Source organism: Phoca vitulina, unplaced genomic scaffold (assembly GCF_004348235.1).
Source record: "Phoca vitulina isolate PV1807 unplaced genomic scaffold, GSC_HSeal_1.0 scaffold1, whole genome shotgun sequence".
Classification (NCBI taxonomy): Eukaryota; Metazoa; Chordata; class Mammalia; order Carnivora; family Phocidae; genus Phoca; species Phoca vitulina.
The window spans coordinates 54,709,432-54,728,481 of NW_022589704.1; the positions used below are offsets into that span (position 1 = coordinate 54,709,432).

Sequence of the window (19,050 nt, forward strand, 5' to 3'; positions counted from 1 at the left end):
GAACAGTAGCACATGAAACAAGGGGAAAGACACAGAGCAGCCTCCCTCCTGCCCCCGTCAGCTGCCACGCCCACAGGCACCAACACAGAGCGGCCCCCAACTGACGCCTGAAGGGATCAGGGAAATTTGGGGGAGAGCAGATAGTCCATTTTTCATCCATTTCTAAGAAGCCATTTGAAGGTGAATGCTTTCGTGATACAACTCTGAAACAGACTAAAAGATATAAAAGGCAATTTCCCATTTCTATGTTCTGTCATTTCACCTCGATTTAATAGCAAATTACCAAAGGTAACAGCTTAATACATAAGAATTTAAAATACATTAAGATTTTAAAATATTGAGCCTTTTGGGTGCCTGGGTGGCTCAGTCGGTTAAACGTCTGCCTTTGGCTCAGGTCACGATCCCAGGGTCCTGGGATCGAGCCCCGTATCGGGCTCTGTGCTCAGCGGGGAGTTTGCTTCTCCCTCTGCCTCTCTCTCTCTCATGAATGAATGAATGAATGAATGAATAATAAATAAATAAATAATTTTTAATAACAAAATAAAATATTGAGCCTTCTGAATAAGAATTTTTTTTCAAGCGATAAGTGTTAATCAGGCAGCCATAAAGGAGAAGACACTCTATTTCTTGATTATTCAGCCACACTAGCTAGCATCCCTCAAGCCATGTACCTCCTTTGGTTGAAGACCAGAAAAGGCTGCAGCCAGAGACTGGGTTGGAAGAAGCTTTTGAGTAGGGTTATATAGTGGTCTTCCTCAGCTGTTTTCTCAGGGAATCTCGAGTGGCCCAGGGCCCCCCTCAATTCCTCTGAAATGGGTGCAGTTTCTCCTTTTGTTAGTCTTCATGCAGTGAAAGGCTCCTCGTCTGGTCCCATCTAGAAGAACACAAGTTTGGCAAATTTCTCAACAAGGGAAAAGAATGCATAAGTATATGAAGTCAGTTGCTTGATAGTATAGTATCCAGATGCCTTATTGAAATCTCTTTTCAGCTATAATAGGTGACTAGGAACTACATTGCCACTCACCAATCACTTCCTTACATCTGCTAACAGCTGCAACTCAGGCCAGGAAGTTCAAATTTTAATGCCCAAATCAAGGTGGTTGTTTTAATAGGAAAAATAACCCCCCCCCCAAAAAAGACACTAGTATTCCCTCAAAAATGGGCCCTTAGGTAATATATACATTGAATTAATTCAACAGTCTCTCTTTCCTAATAACTTAGCTTTTGGATGTCATGGCTCAGCTGGGTTTTTTTTTTCCTTCTCTATCTAATAAGCAGAATATTGGGTGATTATTAAGCTTAGAGATAATCTATGTAAACAGTCTCATAGAGTGCCCTGCAATATGGTTGATGTTGGCTCCAAAATGTATTTACAGAAAAGGCTTATAGGCTGCAATACTATTGAGGCAGATAAGGGATTTGCATTGAAATCTTTAATTATATAGCAAAGACATGCTTTTACCTGGACTATGTTTAGCTTGGATTGTAGTGAGGCCAATGGAAATCTGAAAGACTGTGGAAGACTATGAAAGAAAACCCTCTTACCCCAAGGCACTGCATACGATATTCATAAATTATAGCTATTTTTTTTCCTTTAGAGAGAGAGACATATATATATATATATATATATATATATATATAGAGAGAGAGAGAGAGAGAGAGAGAGAGAGAGAGAGAGAGAGGAGGGGCAGACAGAGACTCTTAAGCAGGCTCCATGCCCATCATGGAGCCCAACATGTGCCTCGATCCCACAACCCCAAGATCATGACCTGAGCCAAAATCAAGAACCAGATACTCAACCGAATGAGTCACCCAGGTGCCCCATAAACTACAGCTAATTTTATTATCTTAAGAACTGGTGTTACCTCACTGGGATACGCCAGTTTTGCCTTTTGCTACCTTGTCTATGTCTCTACTTCCTGACTGAAAAATTATATTCATTTCTCACAAATTTTACAGTCTCCATATCAGTCTAAACTATGGGTATGTTTTTGGGGCACCTGGGTGGCTCAGTTGGTTAAGCGACTGCCTTCGGCTCAGGTCATGATCCGGGAGTCCCTGGATCGAGTCCCACATCAGGCTCCCTGCTCGGTGGGGAGTCTGCTTCTCCCTCTGACCCTCCCCCCTCTCATGTGCTCTCTCTCATTCTCTCTCTCTCAAATAAATAAATAAAATCTTTAAAAAATTTAAAAAAAATAAATAAATAAAAAATAAATAAATAAACTATGGGTATGTTTTTTATTAGTGATCCATTATAATTTTATAGGATAATTAAGTCCCTAGTTTTCCACTGTCCCATGAGGGACAATACTGAATTCAAAAGTATTTATACAAATATAGACCAGAGGTAGTAAAATGGAATCTAGAGCTATTCCAAATATATGACAAAGGAACAAAAGAAAATCCAGGATTTTTTTTGTACCATAGCAAATTTCCAGAGATCTTCAAACTAAGAATCCGAGAGAAAAAAATTAAAGTGTAAGAAATTTTCTTTTTATTTTAACTGAAAGAAAATCCAGTTTTTATCAGTGATATCCAAAAACATTAAAGCCTGACAAGTACAGGCTGAATCAATCTCTCTTTCACACACACACACACACGTGCAGGGTGAATCAATCTTTTCACACACACGTAGAGGCTGAATCAATCTTTACACACACACTCTTTACACACACACACACACACACACACACAAAAGTCGTTTTTTGGAGAGTTAGAGGAGTTAACAGGTTAGGGACACTTGGTCGTGCTTTTATTCCCACCCCACCCTGGAAAAGACTAGGTCATAGATCTGTCCACCGTCTCTATATAGTGGTGAAACTTGGAGGATCGAGGCAGGGTGTAGCACCAAGTGTAAACCCTAAAGAAAGAGAAAGTCAGTGAAACCTCACCTCCTGACGACTGTGCGTCCGCCCGGCAGAGACTACGCCTCCCAGCATGCAACGCGGTCACGACCAGGACAGCGGCGCGACTGGACCGGAGCATGACGGGACGTGGAGTTTCGGTCCCCGAACTACCTGGAGGAGTTTCTTCTTTGCTCACGCCGCTCACACTCTGGAGTCTTGGTGACAGGCCATATATGAGATACATTAGTGACTCCTTTCTAACCCTAGTCTGGTCTTCACCCTGCAAAGTAACTTTGGAGTAAGCAAAAAGCCACAAAAAGAAAAAAACTGAAATATTCTTTGTGTCTTCCGTTTCCGGCGGGCTTGTTGCCGTGGTAACCAGCGCGCACCACCACCGCGGCAGTTATGGCCGGGCTGAGCGGCGCGCAGATCCCCGATGGGGAGTTCACCGCCGTCGTGTACCGCCTCATCCGCGATTCCCGCTACGCCGAGGCGGTGCAGCTGCTGGGCGGCGAGCTCCAGCGGAGCCCGAGGAGCCGCGCCGGCCTGTCGCTGCTGGGCTACTGCTACTACCGCCTGCAGGAGTTCGCGCTGGCCGCCGAGTGCTATGAGCAGCTGGGCCAGCTGCACCCCGAACTGGAGCAGTACCGCCTGTACCAGGCCCAGGCCCTGTACAAGGCCTGCCTTTACCCAGAGGCCACCCGGGTGGCCTTCCTCCTGCTGGACAACCCCGCCTACCACAGCCGGGTCCTCCGTCTGCAAGCCGCGATCAAGTACAGCGAGGGCGACCTGCCAGGGGCCAAGAGCCTGGTGGAGCAGCTGCTGAGTGGGGAAGGGGGAGAGGACGGTGGGGGCGAGAACGAGCCCGACGGCCAGGTCAACCTGGGTTGTTTGCTCTACAAGGAGGGCCAGTATGAAGCCGCGTGCTCCAAGTTCTTGGCGGCCCTCCAGGCTTCGGGCTACCGGCCTGACCTTTCCTACAACCTGGCTCTGGCCTATTACAGCCGCCGGCACTATGCCCCGGCGCTCAAGTACATCGCCGACATCATTGAGCGTGGCATCCGCCAGCACCCCGAGCTAGGTGTGGGCATGACCACAGAGGGCATTGATGTTCGAAGCGTTGGCAACACCTTAGTCCTTCACCAGACTGCCCTGGTGGAAGCCTTCAACCTCAAGGCAGCCATCGAGTACCAACTGAGAAACTATGAGGCGGCCCAGGAAGCCCTCACTGACATGCCACCTCGGGCAGAAGAAGAGTTAGACCCCGTGACCCTGCACAACCAGGCGCTCATGAACATGGACGCCAGGCCTACGGAGGGGTTTGAAAAGCTACAGTTTTTGCTCCAACAGAACCCCTTTCCCCCAGAGACCTTTGGCAACCTGCTGTTGCTCTACTGTAAGTATGAGTATTTTGACCTGGCAGCCGATGTCCTGGCAGAGAATGCCCATTTGACCTACAGGTTGCTCACACCCTATCTCTATGACTTCCTGGATGCCATGATCACTTGCCAGACAGCCCCTGAAGAGGCTTTCATTAAGCTTGATGGGCTAGCAGGGATGCTGACTGAACAGCTCCGGAGACTCACCATCCAAGTTCAGGAAGCAAGACACAATAGGGACGATGAAGCTGTCAAAAAGGCAGTGAATGAGTATGATGACACTCTGGAGAAGTATATTCCCGTGTTGATGGCCCAGGCAAAGATCTACTGGAACCTGGAGAATTATCCAATGGTGGAAAAGATCTTCCGCAAATCTGTGGAATTCTGTAATGACCATGATGTGTGGAAGCTGAATGTGGCTCACGTCCTGTTCATGCAGGAAAACAAATACAAAGAAGCTATCGGTTTCTATGAACCCATAGTCAAGAAGCATTATGACAACATCCTGAACGTCAGTGCTATTGTGCTGGCTAATCTGTGTGTTTCATACATTATGACAAGTCAGAATGAAGAAGCTGAGGAGTTGATGAGAAAGATCGAAAAGGAGGAAGAGCAGCTGTCCTATGATGACCCAGATAAGAAAATCTACCACCTCTGCATTGTGAATTTGGTGATAGGGACCCTCTATTGTGCCAAAGGAAATTATGACTTTGGTATTTCTCGGGTTATCAAAAGCCTGGAACCTTACCATAAGAAACTGGGAACTGATACCTGGTATTATGCCAAAAGATGCTTCCTGTCCTTATTAGAAAACATGTCAAAACACACGATCATGCTTCGTGACAGTGTTATTCAAGAATGTGTCCAGTTTCTACAACAATGTGAACTTTATGGCAGGAACATACCTGCCATTATTGAACAACCCCTGGAAGAAGAAAGAATGCATACTGGAAAGAATACAGTCACCTATGAATCCAGACAGTTAAAAGCTTTGATTTATGAGATTATAGGATGGAATATATAGTCATGTCTGATAGTCTTTTATCATAATAGCTTTATATATCTGCATTTTATAGTTCTATCTATATTTGGCCATTGGCATCTTTACATTTGTCACATGTTAAACTTTGTACATTTGAAAATCATATTAATTAGATTAACCTTATTTTAAGTTTGACACCTAGAAAGATATATGAAAAATTCAAAACTGAATTGGGACTCTGTGTTTATTAGAACCTGTAGTGCCTATTTTCCCTCTCCTTTGTTATCATTTGTGCTTGGCTGTATTTAGAGAGTCCCCTGCACAGGGATTACAGTTTCCAGTACTATCTTGGCACTATCAAGCCCAGAACAGAGTAGTTAACATACAGGATTTCTGGGCTTTTAGTATTAAGTTTTAGGGATTATGTGTTCTATTCTCACAACTTACCCTCATATTAATTTGAAATGCACACATTTTGCATAGAGTTTAAGATGTTTTGGCAGGGTTTTTCAATATAGATTTAACACTTTCTGTAACCAAAATCCCTTAGGTGATAAATGTTTGGTTTCTTGTTTTCTTAATGTACAAGATTCAGTGGAAAATCTTGTGCCCTTAACAAAATTATGGTGCTATGGTATAAAGACAATAAACAATTGCTGAAGAAACAACTTTATGTAGTTTTCTTTTGTTCCATTTGTTAATAATGTGTACATATAAACAAGATATACTGTTACTCTTTTTTATAACTCTGTTCTCATTTATCCCTTGACAGTGACTGATAGCAAAGGTACCGTGAAAACTTAGTTCTTAATTCCTACCTATTTAGGATAGGTTAATGCTGGAGTTGTTTCTGTGCTGTAGCTTCTCTGGTAAGGAAAAATCTACACAATTCCCATGACCCCGCCAAACTTCTTTCCTACCTCTATCACAGATGAAAAGTTCTGAAACCTTATCTGGTAGATCCATAATGCTAGTTTCACACCCACAACATTTCCAGGGAGAACTCCACTCATTCTGCTTAGGGATTTCATTTTCTAAATCCTATATAAGCTTTACTATTTGTTCACCCACCCTTTTTCTATCCATAAATGTAACTGTCAACCCCAACTTGACCTGATTCAGAAAAAAAAACGTATTAGGTTGAATTGTATGAAATTGTATGAAACTAGCAGTTTCTCATGGTTCAATCAGACAGCTTTCAAGTAATAGTGAATCCCTGCCATAATGAGATGATTTTTTTCCTTCAAGGATATACAGACAAGGTATGCACAGCATAAATCCTCTGTAGCATGACTTCCTGGGTGCTCAAGTTCTATTAGATCTATCAGAAAATTTGGCCTACCATGAAGTCCAATAGTTTTAAGTTTATAAGCATTTTTAACCTTAATTACGTATGCTGATAACCATTTACCATAGATGTTTGATCTCATGTTTGGAGGACAATCGATGTTTAATGACCTCTTCAGTATATCCCACAGCACAATTCTATATCTGGGAAATGGTCTTTGTTTAACAACTTTTGTACTAAAAATATTGCTGCTTCTTTGTGCAGTAGCTCTATGCCCTTCTCAATCTCCATAGCCCCTTAAGATTAGGAAAGTAAATGAACTGAAATCTTATTTTCAACAGCCATGTTAAAATTCTGGTGTTTTTGCACATTTCCTCTATTTTTTTTCTTAAAAAAAAAAAAACAGTGTAAGTAATGTTAACCACCCAAAAGCAAATGTTTTCCAGATTCCCTTTTGCAAATAGCCTGGCCTTTATTCAGTCACATTTTATTTATCCAGGTGCTGCGTGTTTGTGGTTTGCATGTATGTGTAATTTAGCTTTCCAGAACATAAAAAGCTTTTCAGAACAGTTTTTAACCCCTTGCCGCTGGGCAGCTGGGATTTCCTGGTTAGTAATGAATCAGGAAATCCTGACTGCTCCTACCACTGAGTAAAGGAATAAACGTCAATCATGGCATTTGTCCCCTTCCTTACCCAGGCTCTCCGGAGAGGCAGCCCCTCAGATTAACAGACTGCTGCCTGGTAACAGCAAAGAATCTTGAACCACACCTATAAAGCTGCCCAGTCTTCTGAATGTTAGAGGAGACTGAGAAGGGTGAGGACATTCCTAACTCTTCACTTACTCTTCTTTATTTTTAGGATATATATATATTTTTTTAAGATTTTATTTGTCAGAGAGAGAGAGTGTGAGAGAGCACAAGCAGGGGGAGTGGCAGGCAGAGGGAGAAGTAGACTCCCGGCTGAGCAAGAGCCCAATGCGGGACTCGATCCCAGGAGCCTGGCCTGAGTGGAAGGCAAGTGTTTAACCAACTGAGCCACCCAGGTGTCCCAGGATATATTTCTTTTAAACTCACCTTTGGAAGTACTTAGCTCTGCTTATTGATACTATGACACTAACAAATGACTTTACAATGACTCTATATTTTGCCATTTAACTGAAGGCTTTCATCCCTAAAGCTCTGATGTAAAGTTTTGGTCTGTGCTCCTACAACATTATGTATTCAATGCTAAAAGCACTTTTCTTGACAAAAAAGATTTCTGTATATTTCTAAAGCTTTTACTCCTTTTTCTTCATTATGTCTGCATGGTATATTTTAAAGGGATCGAAGATTAAATCCAGTATTTCAAAATCCTAGTCAACCCCCCCATCTCCACGTGTTCAGAATATAAGCCTGTGTTTGTACACTCTGAACCTAGTCCCTGCTACGGCAGAGCCCTTTTCTCAGCAACGAAGGGCCAGGGCACAAAGAGCAGGGAGGAGGGAGACTTGCTGTCTATGTAGGGGGATTCTACATGGAGGATCTGGTGCCTTTTGGGGACCCTGTGTTAAGGGGATCAAGAAAAACGCAGAGAGCAGCAGGCAGGGCTCCTGGAGGAAGAGGGGAGAACAGCCTTGAAGCTGCCATCAGGTAATGGGTCACCAGCATGAGGGAGCATAGCCTCACACGAAGAAAGGGCAGTGGTGCGACAGTCAAGGTTGGAGGACAGGCCCTGGGTGTGGTGCTGCCCATCTCAGTGCAAAAGTGAGGTGAGACCAGAGGGTACATCGGTCCCATTCCATGTGGGGCTGGCTAGAACTCTGAAGGTTGGAGAGGGAGTTGGCTGGCACTGCCCAAGGGGACGTGGCTGAAGGGCACCTACAGGGCAGAGTGTAAGCAGGAGAGAGAGGGCAACACGTAGGACTCTCCTAGCTCAGAGAGGCTAGAAGATGAGGATAGGAGGGGAAGGAAGGGGAAGGTGACCCCATGACCCATCCGCTCAGCCCAGTGCTGGCGTCATGGTCTGTCTCTCCCATGGGGGCTGCCTTACCCGTTGTGGGGGCGTGTGGATCAGGGCACGGTAGAAGCACGTGGTCTGGGGATACAGGGCCAGGCGGTAGTAGCAGTAGCCCAGCACGAGCTGCTCCTTCTGAAATAAGGCTTCAGGATCCGTCTCCAGGTTGGCTTTCCACTGGGGCAGTGGGATGATGCGCCGCCGGCTCAGGGTATGTTTCTATTTTCTCAGACATGAATAAGAGCTTGATCTTTCCATGCAGAACAACCAGCAGACTCCTTTGATCAGTGATCTGACTGCCTGCCAGTGGATTCCCATTCCTCCTGACATCCTTCTTTGAATTTGGCCTCAGCTGTGGCACGAATGTTCACACTAACTCCATCTGTGAGGTCAGATGTACAGTGACTACCTCTGACCTACTCCTAAGAAGCCAGGAACTGGGAGAACTGTGGGCTAGAGGGAGGTCATTGGGCGATGAGACACCAGGCAATGAAATCATAGGAGATGATCTCACTCTCTCCCTGCAGGGTGATATAGGAACCTGAGGAGCACCCAGATCGAATCCATATAGAACTGCCAGTGATAGGTTTGGCCCCAGATTCTAACAAACAGATTTGTTTGTGGAGGGCTATGGGGTTGATGCCCAAATAAATAAATTTACAAAAAAATGTGAGATAAGAAAGGGTAAATGGCTTGAAGGGGAAGCTTTAAGGGAACAACTTTCTGAGCCGTCTGTCCTATAATCCTTGCTTGGGCTTATTTCCACATTGGCATACAGAGGGTTAACAGTGCTGGAAGTCTGTCCAGGTAAGTAGGGTATAGCTATTAAAGTACCTAATTTTTAAAGGATAACATCACCAAAGTGAAACCTTTCAAGTGAACACACCAGCATTTTTGAATGTAAGTTTTGTCTTGGGTTCCTTAGTCTTTTTCTTAATGGCTATAGGTGATCTAGAAACACCTTGGAGATTGTGGTTTCTTGACGGTATTCTCTGACACACTAAGTAAATTCCTAGCAATGGTGTGACTTGCAGCTCACTATCTACCATTCACTAACTACCTCTTATTCTTTGTTGTCTTATCACTGAGACTAAAGTGACATTTGGGCTTTTTTGTATTCACTTATTGGGCTGTACCCAGAGTATTAAACAGAACATTTTGTGAAGAGCCAATAACTCTGGGTTCTTGGTTGTCCAACCACAGAAGCACCATGACCATAACCACCAGATTCTAAACTTACACTTTCATTCTAGCTATAAGACACATGCAACTTTTTTAGTACCCTAATGTAGCTCAAATCCTTCAGCAGCAACTTTAAGTCTTAAATTAGCAGTTTTAAGGAACTGTGACTTTCCGTAGATGGGCTCCAGATTATAAAACATTTCCTTAATCTTAACAGTTCTTTCAATTTCCAGTCTCTCTATGGGAAGGTATATAACTTGGAGAAACAGGTGTTCTCACATTTTTAAGTGCAGCTCACAGGAATATAGTATTAAAAGTTATAAAAATGCAAATTTATTAAGTCCATCAAATACAGCACTTCCTTTGTAAGTTTCATATTAAACGTATAAAGGCACCAATACAGGACCTTCTGGATTAAACATTTACAGAGCAAGACAGCATCTGAGACAAAAGGTGTCCCGGCATTTTCTATGGTGTGTAGTCATGAGACAGCGGCTTCCACTTCGTAGCTAAGAGAGACTCCATTTCCTTACTTGTGCCCTTCTGTAGAGGGCAATGACTAATAATCTACTTTAAAAGCAGAAATTCTGTATACATCACAGATACCCAGTACAAGCAGCCTAGAGCAGTGAAGCAGCCAGCAGAGGGACTGGCTTTAGTCAGACCCACTTGCCAGCTCCTAACGGTTGATGTTACTCAACCTCACCAAACCTCAGTTATTTCACCAGTTAAAAAAAAAAAAAAGGATGATACCACTCACTTCACAGGATTGTTATAACAATCATTACCTCTTGTCTAGGGTTAAATCTCAGCACAGTGTCTGGCTAATAAAGGATGAATTAAAAAGTAAATTACCAATGCAATAATCATTCCTAGGGTATTATTCAGCAAAAATATCTAGACTTAATCAAAATCACTGAGACCAAGTTAGAAGGGACCCTAGAGATTTTCATCTTATGAAAGAAATTAGTTCCAAATAGGGAAAGTGACTTGTAGGTGGTAGAGGAAAATGGAGCGCACACAAAATTTCAGAACAGAACTCTTTCCATTGTGTTCTTAGGCTTTAGAACTCCATCCCCTTATTTTACAGCTGTATAGTGACAAGATTTCGATTTTTAAAGAGTACCTTCCCAGGTGTAATGTGGATGAGATACAAAAGATGTGACAGAACTGTGTAAGAATGGATTTATGAGGTTGTCCACCAGCCAATACTAGACCCATTCAACAGATCGTGTCAGAAAATGGGTTTGAGTATATTGAAAATAGAGACATGCTCCTGAGGCCAAACATAGGCAAAAGCAAATGCAATGGCTCATTTGCTTTTCTGATAGGGTAGCACAAAAAACTTGAGCAGCAAGCTTCATCAAAGGATTTCAGTCTGGCAGCTGACAATGTTAAGTAAATGTAATTGCATGTTTAATGTTTGTCTGAAATAATTGTTGATTCACTGGGGGGAAAAAAGCCTATTTGTGGACAAAATATAAAAATGTAAAGTGGACAATAGCATGTCAAGTGGAAGAATAGATGCCTGAGCCCCGAATGCTCTTTCATGGTGTTATTGGGCAGACCCTTGTGTACTACAGCTATCTCTCATTACTTGCAAGAGAATCCAGACATAATATGTGTCACTTCTACTAAGGACCCAAAACTGGATGGAACAAAAAATATTCTGGATGAGTCAAGATTCTAAAATTTTGAAACTCCGGAATTAAATCCAGCAAGATACAAATTTTAGTAAGGATAAATATAGGTAATTGGACTTTAAAAAATCAGACTCCAGGGAGATGTGGCCAAAACGGCATATGCAGAAAAGACATGCTTTGTTAAATTCAAGTTCAGTGTGAGGTAGTACAATGTCCATCAAAAATGCATTTATTAGTGACTAGAATAAGGAAATCATTGCTACTACTCTGGCACATGTAGGCCTAGACACTTCACTTAAACTTCAAAGAGGGGGGCGCCTGGGTGGCTCAGTTTGTTGAGCATCCAACTCTGATTTCAGCTCAGGTCATGATCTCATGGGTCGTGGGATCCAGCCCCACTCAGCGTACAGCCTGTTTGAGATACTCTCTCTACCCCTCCCCCCTGCTTGCTCATGCACTCTCTCTCTCTAAAAGAGAAAAAATAATTAAAATTTTAAAAATGAAATAAAATTTTGGGGTGCCTGGGTGGCACAGTCAGTTAAGCGCTGACTCGGTTTTGGCTCAGGTCATGATCTTGGGGTTGTGAGACTGAGCCCTGTGTCAGGCTCTGCACTCAGCGAGGAGTCTTCTTTGGACCCTCCCCCCCCCCCCCCCCCCCCCCCCCCCCCCCCCCGCGCTAAAATAAATAAATCTAAAAAAAAAAAAGAACATCAAAGAGACACATATGAAGAGACTGGGATGGTGAAGGTCTAGAACTCACAGGAGCAAAAGCTGACTGGAGAAGACGTGGGGGAACACGAGCTGCCTTTAAACATGGGAAGAGCTGCCCTTCAAGAGAGCAACTGGACAATTCTTTATGACTACAGAGATAAAAGTTACATCAATGAATAGAAGAGGAAGGCAGATTTCAGTCTAATAAACAAAAACCTCTTAATACCTGAAGATTTAAAGTTGGAAAAGGCTTCCTGGAAAGGCAATAAATTGCCATTTGGTAACAGCAAATGTTCAGGAAGACTGGTTATCTGTGGCCTGGGGGATAGGGGAAATTAGACAATTATGTTTGGGAAAAGGTAAGATGAGAGGATTTCTAAGGTTCATTCAGCCCAAGCTTATATGAGTCAGGCAGAAAACTTCTTTAATTAAGAGCTGAAATCTTAGTGAGACAAGTGATTATGAAATGAAGCAAGTAAGATTAGGTTCAACAGGTTTGATCCTCAGTCATTTCAGAGCCCAGAAAACTACAACCTTCCCTCCAGTATAGGAGCCACAGGCAGGGACAAAATCGGTATCTGTGCACACGTCATTCACTAATAGAGAGGCTACTCATGGGCACGCACTATATACTATCCATTCTCTGTCAGTAGAGCATGATGCTGACAAAAAAGGTTAAATGGAATCACTATGAAATAAGCAACAATTTCTGTAACAATGAGTGGTTTTGATATTGTTTTATTTCTTCCCAGCACATCTTAAAAATCACACTTATAAGCATTTGCTTATAGAACAGTACAGTCTAGGAAAAGCAATAAAAGGAGAATCCAAACATACACCAAAAGCACAGTATATAGACTATGTTTTGAGCCCTTGTGGAAAACAGTATGGCTCAGTTTGAACTGACAAAGCTGTGCTGAAATCTCTCAGGAACTTCCCGTCCCACTACATATCAACATTTAAACTATAAATGTAAAGAGAAGAACTGTTTGTATGCATTAGTTACAGCAATATAATGGCTTACATACAAGAGCTTACCCACATGTAGTTCCCAAAAGATTACTACAGTACTGGCAGGAATATACACTGCCTTGGAGGAAGACTCAGGATAAGATATTATTCAAGTCAAGTTGTATCAGAGCCAAAGTATTTCACAGGCTTAGCAAAAAAGGACAAAAATTAAGAAATATAATCTACACATATTTCTCATAAGATTTATCATTGTCCAGGAACAGAAATACTCATTATTCTGAAGGCACCATCACAGAAAAAAAGACTGACACACAATATAAGGAATAGAACCCCCCCCACACACAGGCCCTGCTCCTCAGGGAGCTGTGTGAGCTAACATCCAAAAGCATGTAGTGGGTGTCTCAGGGACTGAATGAGTAGAGCACATCCACTAAGCCACATCTTAGGGCTACTAAGTTGGGACAATAGGAATGAAAATCTAAGAATGAAAGTACATATAAATCCCATCAACTGAATGGATATATGGAGTACAGGTCCACCATATAATCAGTGAAACAGACTAGATGATCTGAACCCACACTGTGGAAAGGATTTTCAGTATTTCTACATATAACTACTTAATTCCTGACATATTCTTGAAGAGGAATAGCCCTGAACTACTAAACAATCTCAGTCTTTAAAGACTTATTTATCCTCTCCCACTCATTTTAAACGATGGCTATTTCATGGGGAAAAAAAAAAAAATCCCAACAAGGCACTGTGAACTTTTGGGGATATTCCTTACGAGGCCCAAAAAAATAATTATTTATAGAAACTGTATACCAGTACAAGCATTTCATGTCCTTTACGGATATGTGAACAAGATTACTTTAAGGGTTAAACAATAGGTTTCACTGGGTGCTCATGTTGTTCATGAGAACACTGCTAACAATAAGATGCCTGAAAAACAGGTATTTGTGATGCTTAGAAATCCACACTAAAACATTTTTCTTTTCCTTCTCTCTCCCTCTTAGATTTGGAAGTTCAGTCTCTGAAAAACGTTCTTAATGATATTTAATGTATTATTTTTCTTCCTTGTGGGAAAAAAAGGGTTCTAAAACAATCTCCTTTGGGAACTAAAAAAAGAAATCTTTTCATGTTCACAGAACTCAAGTTACTAATTCTGTGATGGTTCTTTGGCTTGAGTGTTCCATATATCAGTGGTCCTTACATTCGCTAAGGAATTGCTGTGGTTAGAAGAGCACAGTGCTCATTCTCCAAGGATCTTCCTAGGTTCAAACTGGAATGCTTCAGGTTCACGGGAGACTAAACACCTCCTAGGAATATAACATTGATTTAAAAAATAATTAGAGTGATAATATCTAGCTAACTATATTCTAAAGGGGCTTGATTATGCATCATTAATTATAAAATTTTGTTTTCAAATCAGTGGAAATATGAAGATGAAAAACTAAAATTGAAAGAAAAAGGGGCACCTGGGTGGCTCAGTCAGTTGGGCGGCTGCCTTCAGCTCAGGTCATGGTCCCAGGGTCCTGGGATCGAGCCCCGCATCGGGCTCCCTGCTCGGTGGGAACCCTGCTTCTCCCTCTCCCACTCCCCCTGCTTCTGTTCCCTCTCTTGCTGTGTCTCTCTCTGTCAGATAAATAAATAAAATACTAAAAAAAAAAAAAAAAAAAAAATTGAAAGAAAAACCCATATGCAAACAGAACAATGAGCTTCCCACTCCCTTTAAAGAAAACAAAATCTCTTAGACCTGGGTGCATTTTATTAATAATATATTTTTCTGTAACCTGTGGTGTTACAAGTAGTTTTTTACAAATTCCACACTAAAGACAAACAGTGTGGTTTAGGAAGCAGAAAGCCAAGTAACTTACATCCTTCATAGCAGAAACTCTATTCGATAGTTAAAAAAATTCTTTTACATTTTCTGAATTTCAGCATCAATGTATACATTCTTTCCTTTTCAGGACACTGAAATTAATAACAATTCAATGAATATATTGACATATGGTTCATTTGGAGCCTTGAGCAAAGCCGCGCTTCCAATCACTCGTCAAGCCAAAGGTGATTCTGGATTCTTCAATCCGAAACTAGCACTTGTTATTTTCAGCTTTTCTCCCACCATGAGCTAAGCCCTAATTAAAAGCAAAGTTGCCAAAGATTAAGTGGTAAACGAAAAGCTATTAAAGCCGTCCTTAATGCCTATCTCAGTGTTTCTTAAAACGTAGACACTTTCCACAGCATTCCATTGTGGCTGCTTCAAGCACCAGCCTATGCAGCTTGTGAATCAATCCATAAAAACTGTCTGTGTTCTACACTTACACAGAATAGATGCTCAACCACACCCAGCCCCATTTGAACAGCTGAGGTTACACACTTCAGCTTGGGACTACAGGGCTTCTTTGATCAGCTCTGGTTAAGAAGCTGTAGGTAAAAAAGGAAAGGACAAAGAAAAGTCTCTGGAGCCAGCATGCAGAAAGGCATTCTCAAAAATGTAAGCTAGGACTTAGCAGTTACTAAGAGAATATTCTGAAAACCAAGTTTCCTTGCAACCATCTGTACCTGACACAGTATACACACTGATGGAAGCTCATCCTTTATTGCGCTTTTGTTTTCCAAAATACATCAACACAACTACATTTACGAAGGCTTCCAGCTTCATAAATAACTCTTAAGTAATAGTACTAAATATGTAAGCATTTAGGAAGTAAACTCCCAATTCTTCCGAAGAGGAAAGAATTCAATCCTTTCTTTGTGGTAAAATGCTGGGCACAATAAGCATGTGGCTTCTACAGTTCTTACAAACTAAAAAAGCTCAAGTTACTCAGTATAAGACGAAATTCACTTATGCACTATATTTTGCACCAAACATTAAGGCATCAGTCTCTAAGGGTCAATAAAGCCTGTTCATATTGAGTCTTTAGTATTCAATGCCACTTCTCACTAGCAGCAAGTTCCTAGTCCCACTAAAACCTCAACCCAAATGTGACATCAACAAATATTAGAAATATGACTAATTTAAGAAAGACAAGTCAATGTTTATGCTGTACTAAAAACCAAATAGGTTATGAGCTTTTAAAATTTTAAACAAACTTATTCAAAGTGAGTTTAAAAGCCTCACATAAACAACGTACTCCAGGCTTTAACTTTTATGAAGCCATTTTCAGATATTTCAGAAATATGAGGCAAGGTTTAAGTGCCTCTGTGCATAATCAAGAACCCAGTTCTCCACAGAAACTAAGTATATGCTGAGGTATCTCTCAGAAGCAGGTGTGAGAGTGGGGAAAAAGGCTTTCTGATTTACTAAATCAGAGTCAAACAGCACTGGTGTTGAGTGTTCATGTGTTTCAAAATAATCCCTGTAGAAATGATACCAAGAACAGAATGTAGTCATCACTATAAAATCAAGGTTGGGGAGTCCTGCATACATGGGAGAAGAAAAACCAAGACATAAATCACTAATTTCCATAAGGTTCATGTAGAACAGTGAACACAACAATTTCTAGCTGTGACATTTATAGTTTCCTAATACCAAATACAGATTTCTGAGGCTGTTGAAATCTGAACTCCCTGGGAAAAAATGTTATAACAATCACGTGCAAAGGAATGGATCTACTTATGAATCTGGAAATTTTATTTAAAAAAATTACTCAGAAACATGTATACACTCCAGTGAGATATTAGTACTGTATTAAATTTTACATTTTGATCACCAGTTAGAGAAATTACCTTCATGAATAGATAGATGCATTTTATAAAGCTGAGATTTTTATAATTCTAGAGGCAAGTGTAATTTCCTCATCAAGCATCCAACTATTTCAAATAGCAAGGGCTTTTAAAGCTAAGATCTGCTGGAAATTTTACAATTAAAAATAAATCACCAATGAAGAGAGGCAGCTTCTAATAAATAAATATTTAGTTTTTGTTATTAAACTGATATTTAATTTTGATTTGCTTACAGATTTTATTAGTTTGAGGCCAATTTTATTAAAAATTATTTATCATTTTGAAGTCTTAAAAATACCATTTTGTCAATTTAAATTTTTACTTTTCTGGTTAAGTATACTTCAGATAAAAAAGGTATCAAACTGCCCAAAAATACTTTGGAGCCGTTGCTACATAGACAGACAGTGTGTCCTTTTAAAGGATCGTGTGCACTTTGACTTACATTATCTGATCAAGTATTAATTTTAAAAAATTATCAAAAGTTAGGTATTGCATTAAGAAAAGAATCCATCCCAAAATGTGAATCATGAACCTTGACAGACAGTGATTCAAAGTAATCATTTCACTTATTTTAATATCCAGGTTTGAATGTAAAAATGTTTGCTAAATGTGATTAACATTCTCCCTATTATTTAAGAAATATGATATTTCAAACTTTTGATTATGGCATGTGTACTAATACATTTTTTCAAAATTTAGGTTAAACCAGTAATTTAAAAAAGGCATTAAACCACTATTAAAAACTAAATTGAAACTTTACTTCTATATGAAAATTTATCATGTTGTTTGGGCTAATGAAAAAAAAATTTGTCACTGAAACTTGAGGTTTTCAAATTCAATAGTTAAACGGTAACTGTGTTTCGTTAGCCAAACGATTCTTTGAACTGGAGATATTAAGTGTAAGGGGGCTTCCTTCTTCTGTTTCTGTGGCAGCTTCTTCTGCATCTCAGCAACAAGAATGTGAAATCAGAAACATTAGGACTCTTAAGCTGAATAAAGGCATTCATTTCACGGTAAACCTGTTCTTCACATACAATGAGTGATAAGTCAGCTTTTCTTATACAACATATCATAAAGGAACTAGGATATAACAAGAGGTTATTTCAGTTATACACATACAACTCATACCTCAGTAGAAACAGAAACATGGAGAACAAAAACATGTCCCCTAACAACAATTTTTAGACTGATTTAAGGTTCTGTAACTGCATACTAATTTCAAAGAAAAATGTAGGCCAAGCACCTCACAGAACTGCAGGTATCCTAAATAACAGGTTGCCTACGTTCTTTCATGAGTACCCTCCTTAATGGCCCACTCACACTAGAATGTGTAATCACTCCTCAACGGAATCCTTCCCTTAATACCGGCTTCCCAGAAACGCCCTTTTAAAAAGAGGCTAGATAAGCAGTGGATGACACCAAAATCTGCCTTTGTTCCCAAGGGGAAGCATCAATACAGACCAGCTGGCAGCATCTTCCTTTGAAATAACAACTAGCAGCCTTGTGCTGCCTGACTAAAATTTGAAATGACAACCAATTGGCGGTAAACGGATGCACCTACAATGAGAGAGATTTAGAAATACCATCTGTCAATCCATAGATGTAGAAACAAAACAAATACAGAATGAAACAACTTATTTTCAACCAAAAAAAAATTTTGCTGAAATACAGTCCATGATATATTTGATTACTGGTATAACCATAGTTGAAGACGTAAAAAAAAAAAGTGACATTTTTCGTAACAACAGTAATAGATTTATAAAAGGTTTTTGTTTCCAAAGATGTTATTGGGGTCCACATATTCCTTGACAGACTTCAGCATCCCAAAGCCGACATCAGAGATACTTTCCTTTAGCCACTGCTTCCGTAACTTGCCCACTGGAAAAACAAAATCAAAAATGCTTCAATATACACTATGATGCTAGGAACCAATCAATCTTGTGACCATGAATGAACAAACACTGTGTGATAAATGCTTTATTCAAAAATGAGAAATGTTTTGCTTTATTTGATTTATTGAGCCCACCAGACTATCAAGCTCATTAAGCCCAATGTACTCCCAGGGGAAGCCTGAGCTCCACAGCGTCTCCTTTCTCTGTAAACTATGAAACGGAGATGAAGGAAGCTTGGGCTGAGACTGGGGCCCACTTTACAAAGAACAAAATGAGAAAAACATGCTTTTCAAAAGAACCTATCTCCTGTCTTACCACCAAAACACGCCAAAGTTTCAGAGAAAATGAAGTTAACTAAAGAAAAGCATCATCTCCAGATGAATTTTTTGGGATTATAGCAAAAATAGCAGGATATATACATCCATAAAACATTTTA

At 40.6% G+C, this 19,050-nt stretch overlaps 2 protein-coding genes across 3 annotated transcripts in view; one reads left to right on the plus strand and one right to left on the minus strand.

The window, feature by feature from the left end:
• Positions 1-2,899: 2,899 nt before the first annotated feature.
• Positions 2,900-5,958, plus strand: LOC116634292 (tetratricopeptide repeat protein 30B). Its single transcript, XM_032407417.1, has one exon. It carries the CDS (start codon positions 3,252-3,254, stop codon positions 5,247-5,249), a length of 1,998 nt encoding a protein of 665 aa, XP_032263308.1. The 5' UTR covers positions 2,900-3,251; the 3' UTR covers positions 5,250-5,958.
• Positions 5,959-14,643: 8,685 nt separating this feature from the next.
• Positions 14,644-19,050, minus strand: part of AGPS (alkylglycerone phosphate synthase) — a 186,707-nt gene continuing 182,300 nt past the window's right edge. For both annotated transcript variants that reach the window (XM_032407452.1, XM_032407443.1), the window contains exon 20: positions 14,644-18,600. In XM_032407452.1, coding sequence (XP_032263343.1) covers positions 18,479-18,600 — 122 coding nt within the window. In that variant the 3' untranslated portion in view covers positions 14,644-18,478. The remainder of the gene's footprint in view (positions 18,601-19,050) is intronic.

Excerpts from the sequence above, each read along its gene's own strand:
- LOC116634292 (XM_032407417.1), top strand. The coding sequence starts at position 3,252 with ATGGCCGGGCTGAGCGGCGCGCAGATCCCCGATGGGGAGTTCACCGCC.